Source organism: Dipteris shenzhenensis, chromosome 26, assembly GCF_047967505.1.
Source record: "Dipteris shenzhenensis isolate YYH24624 ecotype China chromosome 26, Dip_SZ_1.0, whole genome shotgun sequence".
NCBI classification, from domain to species: domain Eukaryota; kingdom Viridiplantae; phylum Streptophyta; class Polypodiopsida; order Gleicheniales; family Dipteridaceae; genus Dipteris; species Dipteris shenzhenensis.
Genome location: NC_141621.1, coordinates 49,872,446 through 49,895,268, shown reverse-complemented (window position 1 = coordinate 49,895,268; position 22,823 = coordinate 49,872,446). Strand labels below are relative to the sequence as shown.

Sequence of the window (22,823 nt, the reverse complement as noted above, 5' to 3'; positions counted from 1 at the left end):
GTTATCACGGATGATCCACAATAAGCCATCTACTCCTCATCAGATCATTCAGGCTGAGTTCGGGGCATCTCCATTGCAGTTAGATGTGGCATTCCAGACTATAACTTATCTATACCTCGTGCAAGATTATGGCTCCTGTATTGCAGGGTGACACAGGCTACCTTGGTTAGCGTTGGCACCTTCTATGGCATTAGCAGCATAGGGTGACTAGATATGCTCGTACGCACACACATGCAGATGGTATGAGAGACTGGGTTTCCATATAGACAAGCCGCCACCCTTTCAGTACAGCATTGATGCTCCGTTTGTCCCGTTTTGGGGCAATGAGTTCAATCCGATCATCCGAGAGGATCTTTTACAATTACACACATTCAAGACCTGGTTGGCACAGACAGAGCTTCCTATGAAGCTCAATTTCTATCGGAAGCATTGCCTATGCATCTCTGAGGAGGGTTTCATTATCCCGCCCCGGGTACACTCAGATCCACCTACCACACTCAATTAGGATTGCCATTGGATAGTTCCGTGTGTCATCGCACCGACTCCATATCAAGAGCGGACGAGCTCTCTATGTTTTAAAAAAAAAGAGCGGACGAGCAGAGGGGATCCCTAGAGAGAGCCATATCAACACGTTATGCGAGCGACATGAGGTTGAGTCAAAGGAGAATTTTGCCTTTCGTTGCCCAGTCTACTATGAGATCTATGGACGATACCACTATCTTTTCAGGGACGGATTCGAGGGCCTCTCTAGACTCCTCTCATACCCAGATCGAAGGTGCCTTGCGCTTTCATTCACAAGGCAATCTGACATAGAGAGTGTCTCATCAGATCACGGAGACAAGGGCAAGAGGCCTTGTCTGGTCCATCACAGAGTCCTTGCCAGAGCATGCTGCCCCCCCGATCACAGATAGCCGGAAAGGCAGAGACCCCGAGACTGAGACATGGCACACTTGAAAAAGGACAGACGCACACATCACACTAGCTAACATCTCATCTATTATAGACCTAGAGTGCGGCCAACAGGAATTTTTGTGGCACTCGTCAAGCGTAGAGTAGCCGCCAGGAGGGCACAACAGACTACTGCCCCAGACAGCAGAGACAGAGATCTATTACGGGCTTCTTGCCTACACTGCCGAGTCCATCATCGGGTGTACCTTGAAATTTCATGTGTGCACTGCACTGTATTGTATTGTATTGGATCAAAATTCATCTATTGTGACAGATGATGATGCCAGAGCTGACTATGAATATGGTGATAAGCATGATGATAGCATTGACTATGTCTACACAGTTTTCTCTAGCATGGGTTAGGATGCTCGCTTAGTAGCTCCACCCTTTTGCTCATTGTATCAGGTTTTCTATCAATCTCACAGACCCATCGGTCTTTAGAAGACTTTAATAAACTTTCTTTCTTTCTTTATTTCTTTCTCATAGTTCCCTGATAGCAAACTGTCTAGTATTTGTAGCTAGCACCTGTTTGACAAAACAAACTCTGTTCCACAAGTCAATAAAAATAGACAAAACATCAGACATACCCACTCTCAAGCCCAAATTACAAGATGTTTTCTTTTTTATGTAAAAGATCATCTAAAGGAATAACATTTTCCTTTACTCTTATGTTTATAAAGGATCCTAGGGACGACCACACCTTCAAGGTTACTTATGATGAAGGTCTTAGGCCATCCTTGAACCTATGAACAACCTTCGAGATCCCTATAACAGCCTCCATGCCAACATCATTGGTTGGTTCAATAGTATTCTTTGGTTGTTTACACTTTGAATATGTCCTTGCCAATGGTTCTTCGAGCCTTGGGGAGGCCTTAAATTTTCCTTTAGAAGAGTGCTAAATTACTCTCTATTTCAAAGGGTTTATTGACCCTTTTTGCATGAAATTTTACTAAGAGACCTAATCAATCTCAGTCCCTAATCTTCCACATGCACCAATCAAAGGCCCAAGGTTGTTACAAGACCCAAGGCATCTTCGGAATGAAGCTAGGCTTCCAAGCCACATCGAGTCACCGTCTGACAGAAATCCATTGCCATGATCACACGCATGTAATGCAAATCTCCGCCGCCCCCTATAGCCACAATTTGACTGTAGTCTTCTATGTTTGGTAGGCCTTGTTGTCGCAAATTGCAATTTGTTTAAAGGCTGAAGTCCTTCTCTAAAGCCTTTATGGCTTTAACACTAGGTTGTGCAATGTGCAACATCACAAACTCATAGCATACGACAATTATACTTACGACTTCAGCAACTCTTACAGCTTGCTCATTCTTCTTTTTAGAAATAAAAGGCCTATAGCTACTATTGTCTGCTCACTGGAGCAAGTCTTTGCAAAGTAGTAGTCTGCCAAACCCATGTCTTGGCTCTAGCGCTATCCCACTCGAAGTATCTACGACACACTACTAGCCTACCAACTCATGCATGTGTGCATCTGAGGGTTCCAAGTTCCAATGTCCTATGCAAGCCTCTGCAACAAGCTGTGCCACATTTGCACATACACACCAAATTAGAAGTTAAGACCTTCCTTGAAGCTCTTTAGTGAAATCTTGGGGCTATACACCACCCCACAATCAGCCAAGCTTCCGAAGGCCAAACCTTCCACTGCACACACCCTTAGCCACTATTGCCCAGTGCCCACACACACTCTACATGCCGTAATAATTGCATAGGTCAAGAGCTATGAAAGGCACAAAAATCAAAGCTAGGGGCCTTGCATTGCCTCATAGTTGACTGAATCTACCCACTCTTAATAAATACAGCCTCAACAGAGTGAAGAAGAACGGACTGTGGGGATCAATCAAACACCCACGTGATGATTAAGACGGACTATGCAAACAATCAAACACCCATGCGATGATTGCAAACCATCACGTTGCACAATCTACCCTACATGGCAAATCCCGTGAGCGTGCCGCTGGTCTGCCAAGAATGATAATTGTGAATTGTGCATCAGACTATAGTGCTTCAACACACACAGCCCACCAACTCCCAATAAGACTATAGCAAGGTTGTATGTATGAGCCTTAATCAAAGCTTTTTGGTGGGCAACCAACGCTATTAGCGTTGTGCAACAGCACATTCTCTCGATCCACGAACTACTCAAACTACTCGTGCCTAAAACAAAGTCCATCCCAACCGACGCCTTGAAGTCTGACGATAGCTCAAAAACTCTGCTCTCCATTTATCAGCTGTCAAACTAGGGTTGATGATGCTAAATACAAAGAGAAGACCTGGCTGTCCAAATCCAGCCTATAAAAAATCCCATCTCACTACCTAGGGACTGTCCGGAACAGGGGCTAACAGCTTGGATAGTGGCCTATACATCCAGCAGATATCTCCCGCGGAGAATGTGTAGAATATATGTCACGGGACGTGAAATTCTGTAACCGAGACTACGTTGGCTTGGGGGACTGGCCTCCCAAGAAGTCGCTAGGACTGGGGTAAATCCCTAGGTGCACTCACTAGGCCCAAGTGCTAGGCCAACGCAAGGACAAGAGGGGTCTAAATGTTGGGCCCAAGGAAGGCTAACGTGTGTCATTGGTGTAGTGGGTCCTTGTGTTGATGCTTTATCACTTTTAGTGGGGCACAACCAGTGTGAAATGCCTTAGCCTTGCCTTGGCATATGGGTTCTAGTGTGCACTAGGGATTCGATGCAATTTGAAGCCAAGAATTGGCTTAGACACTGGATTTGCCAGTGAAGCAAAGTGCAAGGGAGAGCCCTTGTTGTAAAAGCATTTTTCCATCGTTAGAAGAATTAAATAAATACCAAAAGGGGCGCCAAAGCATTTAGGGCCAATCTGCATCCAGGCAAGGGCACTCTAGCCTCACTTTCAATGTTTTCAAAGTTGTTTCCAAGTGATGTTTAGCTAATGGAAGTGGCTGTAAATGGTGCGAATGCTAAGATAGTTACAGTTTATTGCCCTTTAGTTGATTGAAGGCCGGTTTCAGTGGTTCCATTGCTGCGATAATCACCATCTTCCCACAGAGGTGAGCCCTGCTAGTCCTGGAAACAGAAAGCCTTTGCTGTGTTTTTATTACAGCCACACAGTTTAGCCACAATTGTGAACACACCCAGTGATCGGGAGGAGGACTCAAAGTCCATTGACTTCGAATATAGGGCATTGAATGAAGAAAGCAAAGAAGAAGAGCAGAATGTTGGGGTGCAGGATTATGAGGAACAATATGTTCCCTTAGAGCATGCCACTGAGGCTTTGTAGGATGAGGCAGATAAGGCTGAAGAGTTGGATGCAGAAGCTCTTTCTTAGGTGCAGTTGGCAAGTGCATTGGGCACCCTCACACAAAATAACTCAGAACTTGGCTAAAATTTTGAATGCTCCTCCCAGAAGGAAAAAGGCAGCCAAAATTAAGCAGACCAAGCAGAGCAGTACTCATCTTCATTCACCCCGTGGTGGACAGACACCAGTGATGCCCTGGGATGGGAGATCCCCAATAGGCCAACAATTTTCAGTCCGTTAATCAAGGACAGCAGACTTTTCTCCCCTCAATGATGCACCCAAGGTATTTTGGAGGAGGTTCAGTCTTTCAGGCCATGGTTGGACAGCCCACAGAGGGGATGGGTATGCCTAGAACTTACTTGGCAAGCATGGAGCCCGCCATGCAGAGTTTTCAGCAACCTATGATGGGAGGTATGCAGGCAGGTAATGCAAACATGATGTATGCCAACATTGGAATGCAGTCCGGAATGCAAATGGGAATGCCTGGAATGATGGGTGGTCCAATGAATATGCCTCAGATGCAGGGAATGGTCAACCCCATCATGGGAAGCAGGGGTTGACCTGGAATGGTCAACCCCGTCATGGGAAGCAGCGGTAATGCACAGAGCATGGAACAAACAATGGCACCTCCATTTTGCATACACCTGTGTATGACAATGTTGCACCCAAGTTAAAAGACTTCAAAAGGTGGGGCTGCAGTCAAGTTTGAGACCTTCAATGGAATGCAGGACAGGTTGAAAGCCCTGACATTCGTACAACAATTTGATGCAGCATGTGCCGGTGGCAACTTCACAGAGTCATCAAAAATTAGAAAGGCAGCCACCTTTCTCAAAGGCAATATGCACCAGTGGTGGCCCAACTTACTTTTACAGGGCAGAGCTCCTACCACATGAGTGGACTTCAAGCAAGTGTTTTCAGCAGCTTGGCTCAACACCACCTGAGGTGGACATTATGACAGCCTGACACAAGCTCAACGCAGCCAATTGCAAGAACCTGAAAGAGTATAAAAAGAAGTTATGGGAAGCCTTGCTGCCCGTGAGTTCTTACAAGCATGTGGAGCTGTCAAAACAGATTGAGAAGTATTGTTGTGGGCTGACAAAGGAAATCCAGGACTACTGCACCGAGGCAAAAGTTTCAAACATCCCAGCTTATTGACATGCCACTATAACATATGCTCTCTTGCAAGGAAAGACTTCACGGTTCAAGGCCAGCCACTAGGAAGCTCAAAAGTTTAAAGGCAGCAAGCACAAAGCCCCCTAGAAAGTTCAAAAGGTTTGAACAGCCCACTAAGGCTCGCTTTGTTGAAGGACAGAGGTGAGTACAAAGATGACAGTTGAAGAGAAGCAAGCCCTTTATGATGCCAAAAAGTGTTACATATGCAAAGAAGAGGGCCACATAGCATTTGATTGCCCGCACAGAAAGAGGAAGTTTCTCTCATCGGAGCATGTTGAAAATACAGCAAAAAAGAAGGATGACCAGAAGGGTAAGAAGCCTTAGCCCACTGCTGGTCTTATGCCGAATGTGACTGGAGCCACACAGGACATGGATGCCACGGCACTCTGTAGAGCATGGAGCAAAATCCATGACCAGACAGCTTTGTTCTTCTTTGATCCAAGGGCCCGTGCCAATTTCATTTCTCCACAGCTGGGTGGAAAATTGGGCATAAAAGCAAAAGAGATGGGGCCGCTTTGTGATGTAGATATGGCTTGTCCTAGGTACATTGAGGCAGTTACTCCAATAATTGGCAAGCTACACATGCCCATTCAGAGTTATGTGGACACTAAAGAGTTTTATATTATGCCGCTGAATGGATGCAATGTTCTGCTGGGTATACCTTGGCACCAGAGGAAGGGGCTCTTTTGGATGCCAGAAACAAAACGCTGACCTTGACTCACCAAGGGAAAACACATGTATTGGATGCAAAACCTCAAAGGGAAGTCTATCCCGGTTGTATCAGCCTTGGCCATTTCTAATGTAATGAAAAAGCATCTTTCAGCGTATTTTGTTTTTGCACAAGAAAAACAGCCACCTGAAGAAACCTCTAATTTTAATAAGCTGGAAAATGAGCTTACGGATTTTCTCTTTTAGTTGCCCGCCAAACAAGCCTCCGTACAAGGTTAGTGCAGCCCAGCAGGAGGAGATCATGAACCAGGTAAAGGATCTTTTGGAGAAAGGGTTGATTCAGCCCAGCTCTTCTTCCCCCTATCGTCCACCCGTCTTGTTGGTGCAAAAGAAAGATGGATCTTGGAGGATGTGCATAGATTACAAAGCTCTGAATAAGATCACAATTAAGAACAAATTCCCTATACACAAGATTGATGATATCTTTGTTAGAAAATACACAACAGAGGGTACACGCAGCGGAAGACTTATAGTAATGCCCAGGAGCTCACACAGTGTGCGGTGTGAGTGTGGAATCACAAACTTCTCTACTTATGTGCATACAATAGGTGTGCAGACTCATCAATAGACAATGAACCAACCAGATAGAGAAACCACCAAAATATATATTTCCGTCCACAACTATGGACACAATACAAAAGAGACAGATCCAGAGTCCCACCAATGGTGTGGTCCTCTGATCTTACCACAAGGTACTTCTCCTATCTGCTGGCTATCTCTAGACTCGAGCCCGCGTGCTCCACCTTGAGCATAAGTAGACTTTCCGTCTAGATCCCTTCCACCTTGCTGTCTTTGCACCAGCCTAGGTGGGCAGCACCCTCAGCTAAGTCTGCAGCTACTGTATGCTCTCTTCTCTCTCAGTGATGTGGCCCAAGACAAGTTTCCTGCTGCTCCTTTCTGATGGGGCTTTTCTGCTGCTCCAAGTGATATAAAATGAGGCCCAGGGCCTCTCCTTTTATAGGCCCCAAGGGGGCTGGCAAAAAAACCGACCAGCCTGTTACAGACTGGCCAACCAGTCTGTGGCTGGTCCAGCCCTAAAAGGGCACACTTCCCAGGGCTTTCTGGCCCACACTTTCAAGGTCCTTTGGCCCTCCATTCAAGGCAGGTATCCAGCCTATAAAAGGCCTGCCTCCTGCCCACTGACAGCCACATTTCCTTCTGCACATGCTGCCATAACTGCGCCTCTGCCAGGCCCTCTCCCAGTTCCGTGCAGAGCCGTACGCTGCTGATGTCATCGCGCCCTGCCAGGTCAGATCTAGGACTTGCTGTCCCCGCCTTCTGCTCCTTCCACAGGTTCCGTCCATTGCAGCCTTCTTCTCTTGTGAGGTGCTGCCCATGTGGCAGCCCCCTCTCTCTTTCTTCTCTGGGCATCTTCTACCCTAGGTCTCCCTCCCCCACGCACTCCTCATTTGGGGGCTTACAGATGGGGAGGTGACCTTTCCAACAATCTTGGAGAGGTTAGAGGGGTCTGCTATGTTCAGCCGAATAGATTTGAAGAGTGGTAACCACCAGATCAGGATACGGCCTGAAGATGTGCATAAGACAGCTTTGAGAAGCACATTTGGCTTGTATGAATTCCTTGTGATGCCATTTGGGTTGACAACTGCACCTGCCACCTTCAATTGGATGATGGACAGAATCTTTAGAGAGCATAGAGCCTTTATCAGTATATTCTCTGACGACATCATAGTGTGCTCTAAGAGCGAGTTTTGCACAGTTCAGGAAGCATATGTTGCTTATCAATGCCAAGAACAGTGAATTCTTCATGCACAAAAGGATGCCGCAATGAAACTTCATAATGGCCGAGCAAAAGGATCATGAGGGACTATGCACTGAGTTCATTAGATATGGGATTAACCTCCCGGCCCCGATCTTAGCAAAGCTATTTAATGAAGCTGTTTGTTTGGGGTTTCAACGCACCTGGATCATTAACACTATCTCACCCATTCACAAGGCAGGGGATCCCATGAGCCTGGAGAACTACAAGACCATTATGATTGGGCATGTCATGTCCAAGATTTATGCATCAGTACTTGATTCCGAGGTCAGCAGATTTGCGGAGGATCGACGACTTAGAGCAGTAGGACAGGACGGATTCCAACCTGATCATGGGACCATGGACCACATTCTCACGCTCAGATGTATCATCGAGGATAGTCGGGATATGACTATGTTGTACTTAGGACTTAGTACTGCCATTTTGCATTTTTTTGCATTCTGCATTGGTGTGGATGCTCGTTTAGTAGCTCCACTACCACAGCTCATTGTATCAGGTTTTTCACAATCTCATAGACCCATCAGTCTTCCGAAGACTTTCATAAACTCTCTCTCTCTCTCTCTCTCTCTCTCTCTCTCTCTGTGGCAAGAGATCCTGACCCCGATCTTAGCACAGCTACTCAACCATGCCGTATGCCATGGCTTCCCACCTACCTGGAGCACCACCACCATAGTACCGATACACAAGGTAGGTGATCCCATGGACACTGGAAACTACCGCACTCTTGTGATTGGCCACACGTTGGCTAAGATATATGGGTCGGTACTAGAGAGGGAGATCAGTAGCCACACAGAGGGTCACGGCCAACGGGCACTTGGGCAGGCAGGTTTTCGAAGACAACACTCCACCTTGGACCACATTTTCACCCTGAGGGCTATTATTGAAGAGGCGAAGTCGAGGCATCAAAAAATCTACACTTGCTTCGTGAACTACCGTAAGGCATTTGATACCATCCCACGCTCTCGCCTGATCAGGAGGTTACAGGAGTTGCAGCTCCTAGAGATCATGATCTGGGTGATCAGAGTCTGTATGAGTCTGTCAGAGGGAGCGTACGCGCCCTAGGAGGCCTATCAGACTGGGTTGAGAGCACTATCGTAGTAAAATAAGGCTGCCCCCTATCACGGACTCTTTTCGGGCTCTATATCGATGAGATCACTTCTTTTGTCAATCGCCTAGGTGGAGAGGGTTCGCTTTTAGCTGACCTAATGGTGCAGATATTGATGTACGCCAATGACATAGTCCTCATATCATCCTCAGCAAAGGGGCTGCGGAAACATCTAGAGGCTCTCGAGATGTTTTGCAGAGAGAGAGAGAGAGGCTTGACAGTTAACCTTGGGAAAACCAAGGTTATGATCTTCAACACCTCGCAAGCAGTGTCCCGTTACCATCCGTTACCATAGCTTCACATATTGTGGCGAGCCTGTGGAGATAGTGCAGTCTTACACATATTTGGGGATAGGGTTCACCGGACCAAGTTTCACAATGATCCATGCAGGTATGGCGCAACTCACACGAGGATGGGGTGCTATGGCCCGACTAGAGAGGCAATGCTTCCAGGACCCCCCGACGAAGGGGGGTTGGCTTTTTGACACGCTGGTGAGACCGACTGCCATGTATGCAGCAGCTTTCTGGGGGAGTAATATTTCCGCGACAAAGTGGAAGAGATTTGAGAGGCTACAGGTGACCATGGGATCCAAGATAATTCGGAGTAAACCCTCAGTCCCCCATCAAATTATATAGGCAGAGTTCGCCATGACCCCTCTCCAAGTTGATGCCATCTTTCAGACAGTGACATTCCTCCACAGAGTCTGGGCCTTACCCCAGTGGAGATTACCGAGGTTAGCATTACAGTCCTACAGGCGACTAGCAGAGAGCAGTGTTGATACGGCATGGTACGCACGGATACCCACGTGGTTTGGTAGTCACAGCGTTCAGATGGACAGACTTCCCCCCTTTCAGTACAGTCTGGATGCACCACCCAAGATGATCCCACGAGATACTATCCTTAGACAAAAGCTATAGGAGAATGCGAGATAGCGGTACAACGTCGAGACCTCAATCCAGAAGACCTCCTCACCATGGATCTTGTAAGGCGGTGAGACATGATCAATAGACAAAGCATGGCATCCCTCTGAGAGCTATGCCACCATCCCCCACGTGAAATCTCTCCAGATCTTCTACGTCCTAGCCACAATCTAAAAGGCTAATGTCCAAATACTCAATTTCACAGGACAGCTCCATCAGCAATGTGGGATCGTCTCTTGCAAGCCCTCCGTAAAACGAACACATCTGCCATCCCCCCGCATCTGTTCTAGCCAAGGACTGATGGGTAGGCCCCCATGAACCACCATCCTGAAGAAGTAAGATCTTCCGTGATCTCAGATGGGACCACAGCCGTGGCCAAAAGTGACTGACCACCTCCCTGGGAACCTCCTGCTCCAGCGAGTGTTGCTCCCTCGAGGGGGTCCAAGCTACTACCTCCAACTGAATGCGTATGCCGATGCGGGTCATGTAAGAAAAGAAGGGCGCCTCCTCTCTCCTATCTAAGCGTCCCAACCGAGCTTGCCTCCTAGATCCCCCTGGATGTCCATAAGAGGCCTGCCCTCCCACAACCGAAGACGCCAAACCGCTCCCTTTGGACCTGCTAAGGCCATGGTCAAGTCGATATGCCACTCTCTACCCAAACGGCCAATAATCATGATCCTCTGCCACTCTAGATCCTCCAAGGCTGCCAGCTCCTCCGACTCCCTCTCTGACACTATATGTAGAAGGCCTCCTAGTCTCACGCTATAGAACGTGCGTCGGATGAATCCCATGTGCTCTCTAAAAAACCGGACCCTGAGAGACCACCCCTTTCGAGAGAACTAACTGCCCCAATAGTGGGGGGTCCACGGACTGCACAACCCCTCCCACCACGACTCGGGGATCGTTGAGTCAATCTCGACCATACCTGCTCCTCTCAAGTGAGAGAGTGCATGTGCCTCTCCATTCCTAGGGAGCTGTCTCCAGGAACCAAAGGATCCCCATTGTCCCACTGTGCCCATCCAATGTGCGTCCTCTACCCTAGCATCCATCCATCCGCATCTCTACCCTCCGGGTGCCAAATAATCGGCTCTCTCTCGAACTCCTCCCCGCAGGAAGGGCTGGCCCAAATGAGCCCCCCCCCCCCCGAAACCCTGCGCCACACCCTGATCAGCAGGCTCCTCATGAATGGGGATCCTCTCCCTGTGAGCAGTGCCTCCGAAAAGATCCACCTGTAAGACTGCTACCACTGACCAGTTGGCCGGGGGGTGTTCCTGAGAAGTGCCCTCTGGAGGAGGAGATTCCAAGGCTCTGTGCAAGGTGTGAGACCTCAAACCACCAACTTGCCTAAGAGGTCCCGGCTCTGCATCTAGGTCTATGATGCCCAACCCACCATGCGACTGTGGAAGGATCGTTGTCTGCTAGGCCATTCTAGCCCTGGTATTCCGCATGCCATCCAAACCACCCAAAGAAAGTTAAGCACCAGTCGTCTGAGCAGTCCCATGCAGCCCCTATGGAAACACTAGCAAGATGGGATACACCAAGACGTAGCGAGAAGGACCTGGTTGACCACTAAGGCTCTACTTGCAAGGGAGAGTTTGGCCAAGCTCCAATGTAGATGCTTGTGCCAAACGCTCTCTAGAACCGGGGCAATTTGCTGCTTTGCTGTAATATCCAGCCCCACCTGACACCAGATGCATACGGACCCCCAAAAGATTTTCAAGATGACCACGCACTTCTATAGGCAGTTGTTTCAGTTAGAGGAGGAGACCCCTGCCTCCCTTGTGGCCCGGGTGGTAGTGTGGGAGCAGGTTCAAGTGGTGGTCTCTTCGAGCCAGAGCAGATACCTAGAGGCCCTTTCATGGAGGATAAGCTTCGGGATCCCTCAAGGGCCTTCCTCCTCAGAAGTGCCCCGGGGAGGATGGCCTGACTCCCTTTCTTTCATTTCTCTGGGAGCATATCCGCACCCTGCTCCGATGGGCCTCAGGTTCTCTCCCATAGTCCCTGAGTCGTGGCTGGATTTGCTTGATCCCGAAAGGCCTGAGTAGTGCCTGCATTCTATTTATGAAGACTCCGAGTGACTCTGTCTCATCCATCCGAAGATCGTGAAGATCTTGCTTGAGATTAGCCTTGGAATTCTTCACGCAAGAAATTCTTCACGCAAACTCCAAACAACATTTCCAAAGTCTGCCAATGCTCTGCTGCTGTAGCCTTCACATCAAGATGGTGGAAATATTCAGGTCCCAAGCTCTGCCCGTCAAACCAATTGTCTGCTCGTTCTTTGCCTCCCATGCACGAATCTTGTCCGCATCATGTGATCGTGTATGTGCCAGCAACGACACCCCATAGCCTTTTCTGCATGAACATTAACCGGGTAGTTTAGATTCTAAGACTGATAAGCTAAATTATCTCATATGCCCTAGCTATTGGTGAACTTAGAGAGCCACAGCACATCACTCTCTTAAAAATTCAAGCATAATCTAGTCTCTATGAATTTTCAGCTTTTGGTGGTTCATTGTATAGAATACAATTAGGTTGCATTCGGCATTCATGTGTGGTCACCCATCTGACCTTCCTAATCACAGCAAGAAGACTCATGCTCTAATCAAGTGATTGCAGATTCAAGAAGGCTGATCAACAGAAGACAAAGGAGGACCAGTCCCAAAAGGAAGAACCAATGACCAACACTCTTGCACTGACTCCAGAATCACAGGAGATGGCACTCGGGAAGTGCCGTGCTTGCTGCAATAGTAGGCAACAACATGATGATATTCATTCGGGGTATATTTAATCATTATCCTTTTATGAGTTTAGCAAGATCTTATGGAATGTTTGGTTGGCCTGAAGTTCTCAACAGGAAGAGACATGCCGGACAGCCAGAGGGGGTAGCTTCAGAGTAGAGGCATGGGATGCCTTCTGCATGATGACTAATAGAGTGGGTGACGTGGACTCCTTGAAGGACACAGAGCTGACAAGGACAGTTGTCAAACAAGCCTTCCTAAAGACAACGTAGACTCTGTCAAATACTTTTTGTCAAAGAAGGGAGAGCACAAGGAGAGTACAGATATGACCTTGAAAGAATCTGAGGACCCGAATCTGATGATTGTTCACAGGGAGCATCGAGTTTCTGGACGGAGATTACCACAAAGAGATTCGTCAAATGGTGGCTACCACTTGGAGGGAAATATCATAGATGAGTTACCAAGTACGGCTCGGGTGGAGTGTGAATAATGTGGAGAGGTTTATGGGCGACATGGACCACGCCACCACAGAGCAGATGGTGATGTTTGTGAACCAAACATAAAAGACGCCTCCAATGTGTTCTTCAGCACTCTTTCCAGGGAGCAAATGGATTGCATAGCTTGAGGAGCTCACGACAGCTCATTGAGAGGGAATCAGGGTCAAGTCCCCGTTTGTAAGCCCCCAAATGAGGAGAGCATGGGGGTGTGACACCTATAGGATGATAGGGGGAGAATGGAGGATGACAGAGGTTGTCGCGTGGCTAGCACACAGGCTGCCACAACACCCTTCTTACAGTTACTTCTGACCCACCGTTGAGGGCAGATCTCTCATTGTAAAGACAGTCATGGTGTTGACCATTCATTGGGCCACACATGGGCCCTGATTTAGGGCAAGTTTGCAGGCTGCACGTGAGTGTCTTACTGATACAGAAGAAGTCCAGTGTTTGGAGATGGGAAACGACCCAGCAAAGAGGTGCAGGTAAGGAGGGCTTTTATAGGCCTCCAAGGCCTGGTCTGTCAGCCAACAGACCAGCATGGTCAGCCAGAAAAATAGGCTGGTTAGGTGTATAGCAGGCTGCCAGGTCAGCAGACCTGCAGACTCAGTTCGAGGCATTCCAGCCTCTATTCAAAGCCCCCATTGTGGGGGGGCATATGTATTCAGGAAAAGAGCCATGCTCTCACCCTCCAGAAGTGTATAGCAGACACTAGAGGATAGAGTACAAGGCGGCAGCAGATCCAGCCTCCAGAAGTGCATCAGAACACTAGAGACGGTGGACACAGAGACAGCAGCAGGGCGTATCAGAGGCGCCAGCACAGCCCTTACCATGTGTGGAGAGCTCATCCAGTGAGCAGACCATCTCTTGGCAGAAAGGGTGCTCGCTAATAAAGAGTTTTGGGCTCCTCCCATGGCCTCCGAAGTCATCATCAGATGTGCACAGCATAAGAAGAAAGCAGGTGATTAAGGCAGCCTCAGATCCAGCACGAATGGGCAGCACCCTGCTGTCCACATAGTGTGGTTCGTGAGTGCACCATTTTGTAATCCCTCCCTTGGATGTTATTATTCAAGTATCCATTGTCATATCTGCTCTCTATTCCAGATCTGAGCGTGGTTTACATTTACATACATGTATGTGTGTACATCCACAGAAGGATCTAGAGTTCTCAAGTGTGGTCTTGTGGGCGATTCATTTTCCGCTGTGTATTCTAGAATGGTACCAAGAGCTAGGACTTGAGCTAGACGTACATGTTCAGATATTACTCCAACAATGCAAGTAAACAGAATATTCTTGAACTTCAAGCAAGTTTTCCAAATCATAGGATACTTTAGAAAAGGTTTAATACTCTTGCATGAGCTGACTTTCATTCCAACCCAGACACAAGCCCCGATCTAAATCTCACGAGGCCTATATACCTAGATGAATCCGAGAACATTCCCAAACTCATCCTTTAAAAACACAACATAGTGCAGTTTCAATCTCATGATAGTCATAAACTCCATCATGCATAGCAGGGACTAGCTACTATGACATCCCCACTGACGTCATCAGCGCCCAACAGTGGGTGTAGACCGTAGTATAAAAATATGCTCTCACACATACAAATCCACACACCCACACATACTTGAGCATCCATTTATACAAAGTCTTCGTACTGAGTTTCTGTCAGCACTCCGGAGTTGAAGGGCAGACTCAGCCATGACGAAGGCTAGCACTAAAGGAGAAGGCTAATCAAAAGGTAGTCCAAAATCTCTTCAATCAAGCTACAACTGCTTGTGAAGTCTAAACGTTTTCATTTTAGTCTCTCCCCAACAAGCATCTAAATCTAAATCTAGCTGATAGGGCAACGCACCATTTAAGATAGAAAGAATTATCACAATACTAGCAGGGACTAGCTACTATGACATCCCCACTGACGTCATCAGCGCCCAACAGTGGGTGTAGACCATAGTATAAAAATATGCTCTCACACATACAAATCCACACACCCACACATACTTGAGCATCCATTTATACAAAGTCTTCGTACTGAGTTTCTGTCAGCACTCCGGAGGTGAAGGGCAGACTCGGCCATGACGAAGGCTAGCACTAAAGGAGGCCTAGCTGGCTTCAATGTCTTCTTGCAATTAGTAAATTTGCCCTTCGTGTACTCAATAGCAAAGCACTAAAGGGTAAAAACCAGATGTCACCAGTAATCCTTTACAGTTTTCGTTTTCTGGGGCATGCCCGTGCATGCTTAACAAAAGATGTAGAATATTTAACCTACCGTAAGGTGGTACAAATAGGGGAAAGCTTTAAACAAGAGAATACTACTTGACATAAATCGCCAACACCCTCATGCACCTTAGGCATTATACTTCTCATCCACTTGATTCCTAGGGTGAATACAATGTCTTTTCGTTAACGAGTTCATAATGAAACTCCCTCTCGCTTGGATAATATCAAGGGTGTCCATTATGGTTATCAAGCACTTGGTGTGCTTTTTCTTTTCTCAGAAAATGGTGTAGGTGTACAAATATAGATTAGTGAGATACCACGCAGGAGATCCATAATCGAGCAATCAGCTAAGTAACTAGAAAACTCCAGTCGATAGATTTTACGTTATTGGCCCATTGTAAAAGAAAGGCAAGAAGATAAATTGAGTTTATAGCAAAAGCCGGAGTACTAATTAACATGGCGATATTCGAAGTTGACTACACATCTCATTTCCTGTATGAAAATAGGATTGGCTTAGGACGAAAAACTCTCGCACTTTGATGCGTAGAATTGACACATGGTGGTGCATTCATCGACAGGAGAACCTGCCCATCGATGGACGTGGTGGGTGAGAAGCAGCTGCCAGCTCCCATTGAGTATCAATGACTCTTTGTGGGACAAAGTAGAACTCTGTTACATACTTAAGGGTCGATTCCAGTGTTGTGGAGACAGATCGAAAAGTTAGCTGTTCAAACCTCTCGCCTTAAGTGCAATCTGACGCTAAGTAAGTAATATAGTGAGCATTAATCTTGGATCTGTCTTTATATCACGTGCAGCCAGCTACGACATGAGATCAATAGGATAGAAAGTAAAGCTGTGATGTCTGAAACTTACGAAAGGGCCATGTAGAAGAGCTTGGCAGGAAATACTTAGTATCCAACGAAGAAGCGAGTGATCCACAGGAAAGAGCCCTTCAATCGCATTTAATGGGTCAGAAAGAAAGTGACAAAATGTTCCGACAAAGCGAGCGATCCAAAGATCCTAAATGTTGTCGCCAGATTCATGGCATGGGTAGAACGGGTAACTAAGAACTTGCAATTTTGTGAATCCTCCTGCTAAACGTGATATAAGATGTACAGGCAGCAGCACGTCCATTGATTTGCCACGTGCGTAAATAAGTACAAGCTCTTACTTCAGATCCATGCCATTTCAATTTTCAGCTCTTGTGCTCCGCCACTAATGTATTACCATGTTTGAAATCCATTTAGCACTACATTAGCCTTACCCAGGTTGCGGCACACAGCCTTTCTCTTTACTACTAACTCAAATTTGAACTTGAAACCTAGGAGTTTATCAAATTTTTAAAAGAAAAAAGAGAATGAGCAAAAATGGAGACATGAGACATAGCACAGGGTCCATTAGGACCCGATCCTCCCTACAAATGCTAGGGGTCGTGATTTAATATTGACATGGCCATATTATTTGTGCATTTTGGGAGTTGAAGCCCAACAAATACATGAATAAGGCGACACTTACAAGACCCGATAATTGATCCTCATTGCAGTTTAAACAATATTGTAACATGGACTACAACCTTTGAATAAAGGTGTCAATATCTTTCGATCTTGCTTGGATTTCCTTGCTTTCTCGCATCAAGACAAAATGTAACATGGACTACAACCTTATGAATAAAGGTGTCAATATCTTTCGATCTTGCATCCAGCTTGGATTTCCTTGCTTTCTCGCATCGAGAACGTACATTAAAAGAGAGGAATGTTATAAGAATTCAGATTGAAAATAAGCAATTGAAAATATTTATATAATAATATATAATGCATAATTATTATAACCACACATAGTGTGGGCAGGGAGGCAGCACGCTTCCTTCCCCAATGAGTTATAATCCGAGGGAATGGTTCCTTTCTCGCGAGCCAAGAATATAAGCGCCGAGAATATAAACGCCAAGAATATTAGCACCGAGAAGAAGTCTCGCGAATGGATAAGATACTAGCATATTATTTGAATGTCAATAGTCGTAATCGAGTCAAACGTTAGTAAAATCACCACGAGCGATGCACCAAGAGAAATTCAAATTCTTGTCATCTTTTGGTGATTTCAATGATGTTAGAGGTGGAAAAAGGCCATGTTGTTTTGTAGGTCATCAAGCTTAGGGAGCATACACTCTAGATGATAATAGACGCTTTTAGCCATAGCGAAAAGCTCTATGATTGAAAAAATGTCAAGGATGTCGATGTGGAAGCTTGGTAAGTCTTCAATAAATGAGATCCCATAATTATGCCTGGCCGAGGAATGGACCTTATCAATTTGTTGAGTGAAGCAAAGAACAATAGATGTAAGCTCTTTGGTCAATTCCCTTGATGAACAAACATCTTGGCAAACATAAACAATACATTTATAATAGAAGCCATATTTCACTTTTGAAGCTATATTGCAATAAAATGTAAGCCTAAATTGTCAAAATCTTAGATGTTGCATTCAACCCTCTAGGTCATCCATCGCCATTCTCGTACTTCCAATGCCTCTCCAAAGCTGAACAGAGTCACCACCGTCATACCTAGGATGATACACCATAACAATCAGGAGCTCTAGAAAGAAGAAGAAGGTGCACTTGGTCTATTGCATCACAGCATTGCTGGCAAATTGATAAAAGTCAATAATATTTCAACTCCATGGAAGCAGATCATGGTATAGCCCCAACATCTGAGCATGGGCACCTGTTGTCGGGACACCAATGAAGGTGATATTATCCATCTTCACACCTTCCTCTTACATAAACTTTTGACACATCGGTGCCATCCACAATCCTCATCCCTCTACCATCCTCTGTGGCTTCAGGTTACTCGAGTCGAGCTCCATACCTTAAGAGACAAACCGGCCGAAGGACAAGCGGTTCTTCAAGGCTTTGAGCCACACGAAAGTTTATACCGTTTAGAACATATCTGCAGGTAGCGAAAGAAGAAGGAACTACAACAGAAAGAGGCCATCCATTCTTGTTGGTGTTCTTCACCATGGGGGCAACATCATTGCCTCTGTTGAGAGGGATCGACAGACGAGGGCCAAAGACAACACCTCCATAGATTGTGTTGGAGTCATCTTCACCCCTAACGTGCTTGCCTAGCCCAATAGCAGCGTCATTTTTGTCTTCATTGGTCTCCCCCATTTCTTCTTCGGAGATGATTCTATGATTCCTGCATAGCTTTGGTCCATAATTTTATGCACTGGCGGCGGACACCATCTGCTCACTAATAAGAGTGTAGCAACCCTTTTGAAGGAAAAAAGGATAGCAGAAGATCTCGACTTCGTTATAGCAGAATGCTTACCGTCAAGGGCAGCTCTTCCAACTCAATGGCGTCTACTTGTCTTTCTTTCCTATTGTAGTACATAGTACTCGCTTGCCGATTTGTTCATTGGAATCACAACATCAATTGTGCTGGATTAAAAGCTCCCTCAGGTGATGCAATCCCTGAGTGTGGCCCGTTCCCCATTGCAGAGTTGCCAAATTGTGCACTACGAGGATGCGAGTTGCTATGAATTCACAAGGCGATAGGGTTACGTTACGCTTGGCCTACCAACAAAACAAAAGCTTGGGTGAGTCGCCTCATACATCCAAATGAAAAGCCTCGTACATCTAAACGGGCACTCTATCCCTAACAAATGCCAGCACTACATGCTATGAAACAAAATCCACACTAGAGGAACGTCTAGCTTGCGAGCCCGGTTTTATTTTGAAATTTTTTGCTAGCTTTGTTGCTAAATCCAAAAGAATATTGATCCATTATCAATGGATGCTGCATCATCACAAATTTTATCTGATACTTGATCAATGTTGCCATGAAAGATGATGTCTGAATTTCTTCTCAGTAGCCAAGCTATGAGACATGATGTTATCAATAGTGAGAAAGACCTCGATCACAAACTAGTCCAGATCCCACATCACCACATCTTCTTCATGCTATGTCTACTCTCTCTAATCTTGGGCACTTCTAGAGCATGCAAAGAGGCAATTCGAGAATCGGTGGGGGGTTTACCAGATTAGAGCATTGAAGGAAGCTCTGAAGCTGACGAAGAATTCATCGGGTGATAATGATAGAGGCGATCAAGAGAGGGAAAAGACGGAAGCTTGACTTGGACCCCCAAAAATCAACAAAATTGTTCAACCATTGGATTTTCGTAAAATCAACCACTATGATTAGGACACATGGCTTAACAAGGGCTCAGAAAATGAAAACTTCCCTCTAGGCTGCCTACCGTAAAATGTTAGAAACAATAGTTTCTCTTATATATTCTCTACATAGATTGATATAGCTTACTGTTATGTAGAGAAACAATAATTTCTCTTGCATATACAATAACATAGATTGAAATCCATTTAGCACTACATTAGCCCTAAAAATGTTAGAAATAATAGTTTCTCTTATATAGTCTTTCTTATATGAGACATTTAGTGAGATCCAATAAGAGAGACTATTGCAAAGTTATTCACATCCCCTATGCTAATTTCCAACACTTCAACATAGGAATTGACAAGGGCTTGAATATAAAAAATTAAAATGAGCATAAAATCAAGAGGCTAATTGAGCACCAAAATAAGCAAAGTAAATAGCTTTTAAATAAGACTCAAAATATTGCCCTTAAAATCCATTTAAAAGCATTAAAGAGGCTCAAAACAAGCATGGATATAAGCAACAAAACAAGGCTAGAGCTTGTGTACACCAACTCTGTGCATATAGAAAGTTGGAAGTAGATCCATCATCGAAGATCCATCTTCAATCCTTGCCATCTTGTCAAGTAGAGATTAAGATGATTCTAATAGGCATCCTATTGAGCTTGGAGTTCATCTTCACAATTATCAGTAAGCAAATCATGTACTTCTTGTGAATGTAATTGTAGATCTCCCAAGCCATACTCGTTTAAAGACCCTTGGATGAGCTTAAATTATCCTCATACTTGATACGCATGAGGACTTTATTATCATCTTCTTCTTCACCTTTGTTCACCAAATCATCATCTTCCAATGCATCTAGCCCTTTAATATCTACCTCATTAAGGTGAGGAGCTTCTATTTGAACTTCAATCTTTGCAATGGATGCACACCACTCAGTTAGAGATGCATCTTGATCCACGAAATTGGAGGATGTCACCTCGAATGATCCTACCGCAGCATCATCCATATTCATGACAATGTATTTGCTTCTAGTAAGTAGGCTTTCTCCCTCCAATCAAGACATCAATGGCATAACTATTCTTGAATGCAAAGTCCCATGAAGAGAGTTCTAATGGTCTCGTGATCTTTGACATCATATATAAAATTGATCTTCTTCTCCTCTTGTCAGCCTGAGGATGGACTCCATGAAATGTGCGCTTTTTGAGCTTGCTCATGGACTTTATGAATGCTTTCAAAGGCATCCACTTGGCTTATGAAAACCACCACAACAACAAGTTCAAGTCTCCCACTTGTCCAACCGTTGGAGTTGCTAGAATCATAACCTCCTATCTCATAACAAAACATAGATGCTACTATACCCACAACTTCTATGAGGCTTGCAATCTGTGCATATTCCATAAACACAAGAAGCACATATTCGAACTCCACATTCAATTCATTCAACCCTTCAATGAGAGCTTTGAAAGAGTCCATAGTACAAAAATGTGATGCCTTTTTCTAAAGGTGGTCATCTAATACTATTAGACCAAAAGCAAAACTTATTTTGCACAACTCTGATATCTTCTCCATGTCTAGGGTGAATATTGTAATGCTCCATGGAAGTCCTTGATCTTCATGAACCTACCCACATGCAATTTCTATACAAGTGATGGAGGTAGGATATCGCTACTTTAGGAAGGGATGGGATGACTTTTGTTTGATTGAACCTATCTCTAACCCAATCCATAGACCAAGAGAAAGCTTTTGCATACTCAACACCCTTCTTCAAAAAAGTTGTACCTTTCATCAATTCTTCATGATTACTCTTACCTCATTTCTTATTGAATTACTCTTCCCTCATCAAGAAAAAGGCCAGCAATACACCTAAGCGAGGTTGGTCCAATTGTAAAAGTGCCAGGAGCTTGCCATAGCTTGCCACTCTCTAGTCACATTCTTTCCCTTCTTTAAAAGAACCCTACCTTTCATCAATTCTTCTTATCTCATTAGGAAAAAGGTCAGCAATACACCTAAGAAAGGTCGGTTTAATTGTAGATGTGGCAAGAGCTTGCTATAGCTTATCTTTTGTGTGTATACCTGGAGGAAAGGGAAGTAGGTACATACCTTCTCATGAAAGAGGACAGTCACAGTTGAGAAGGTCACAGAGAGTTAGATATCCAATTGACAAGTTAACACACATTGGATGTTAGAACATATGATGCTAGAGTGCACATTGTGCATGTTAGAAAGGAATATTGTGATTGGATACAGAGATTGTGATAGTCAATGATTGGCTTGAAGCATCTAGAAGAAGGAGATGACTCTTGTATCTCAGCCTATTTATAGAGGCTCATTCTAATGGAAGGCTATTCGCTTGGTTGACATCATCACTATATCAATTGCTTGCATTCGGATGAGTTGTTGGTAATCATGAACATCAATGCTTCAGTGAACATTCGCTATAGAATTGAACAACCTTCTATGTGTATTGCATGTGTGAGCTGGCTTATTTTTCCTTGAAGCTACAAGAACTCGTATTATGTCTCTAGCACTCTCGATGAACTTGCGTATTGCCATTTCACACTGTTACTTTGTTAAGACCAAAATACTAGGGATCACCTAGTAGATGGCTGTCAATTAGTTTGCACTATCATTGCCATTAGCATAGTCTGGTGCCATGACTTTTAGCTACATCTATTTCTCTCTTCTATAATATCACACTATCTCGTAATGGTAGTTGTATTGAGTCCTCTGTAGAGTGCAACATCCTTGTGGAGTTGAAAGAATCATGAAAGCCCCCGTTACGTCGAAGTAGAGTAAAGTGTTGCCTGCTATGTTGGCATGTAAATCATTTGTAACTTGTGAAGGTTTCAAGGATTCAAAAGGAAGTGGTTTGGAATCTCTATGCTCGCTTCATTGTTTGGTGTTAGCCATATTCTCTTATTGGACTTATGGCTTCTATATGCTACTGGAAAATCTTGCATTTCTGATTGAGAGGCTCTCCGAACCGATCTCTACAATGATCTCTAATAAATTGATGCCCTGCTGAGCAATTTTCACCCAAAGATTCTTGTTTTTGTTGATTCTCCAGGAAGAATCTATCGTTCAGTGCTTATCTATCTTTGTTCCATATGGCGCAACAGCCGTGACAAGTGATTCTATGTTATGGTTTTCTAAGTTCAAACCTTTGGTAAAGAATCCTAAGGTGCTTACAATTTCTGTCTAGTTGACATGTGGCAGATTTGGTAGGGGGTCTACATTGACACGTGTTAGCTTACATCCTTGTG

The 22,823-nt window shown here is 45.1% G+C and overlaps 1 protein-coding gene across 3 annotated transcripts in view; it reads right to left on the bottom strand.

The window, feature by feature from the left end:
• LOC147885224 (putative folate-biopterin transporter 6) overlaps positions 1 to 16,588 on the bottom strand; it is a 59,114-nt gene extending 42,526 nt beyond the window's left edge. For all 3 annotated transcript variants that reach the window (XR_015543593.1, XM_087398039.1, XM_087398040.1), the window contains exon 1: positions 16,269 to 16,588. Coding sequence is in view for 2 of the 3 variants with exons in the window: in XM_087398039.1 (XP_087254165.1) it covers positions 16,269 to 16,279 (11 nt within the window). In the remaining variant the exon portion in view is untranslated. The remainder of the gene's footprint in view (positions 1 to 16,268) is intronic.
• Between the last annotated feature and the right edge of the window lie 6,235 nt (positions 16,589 to 22,823).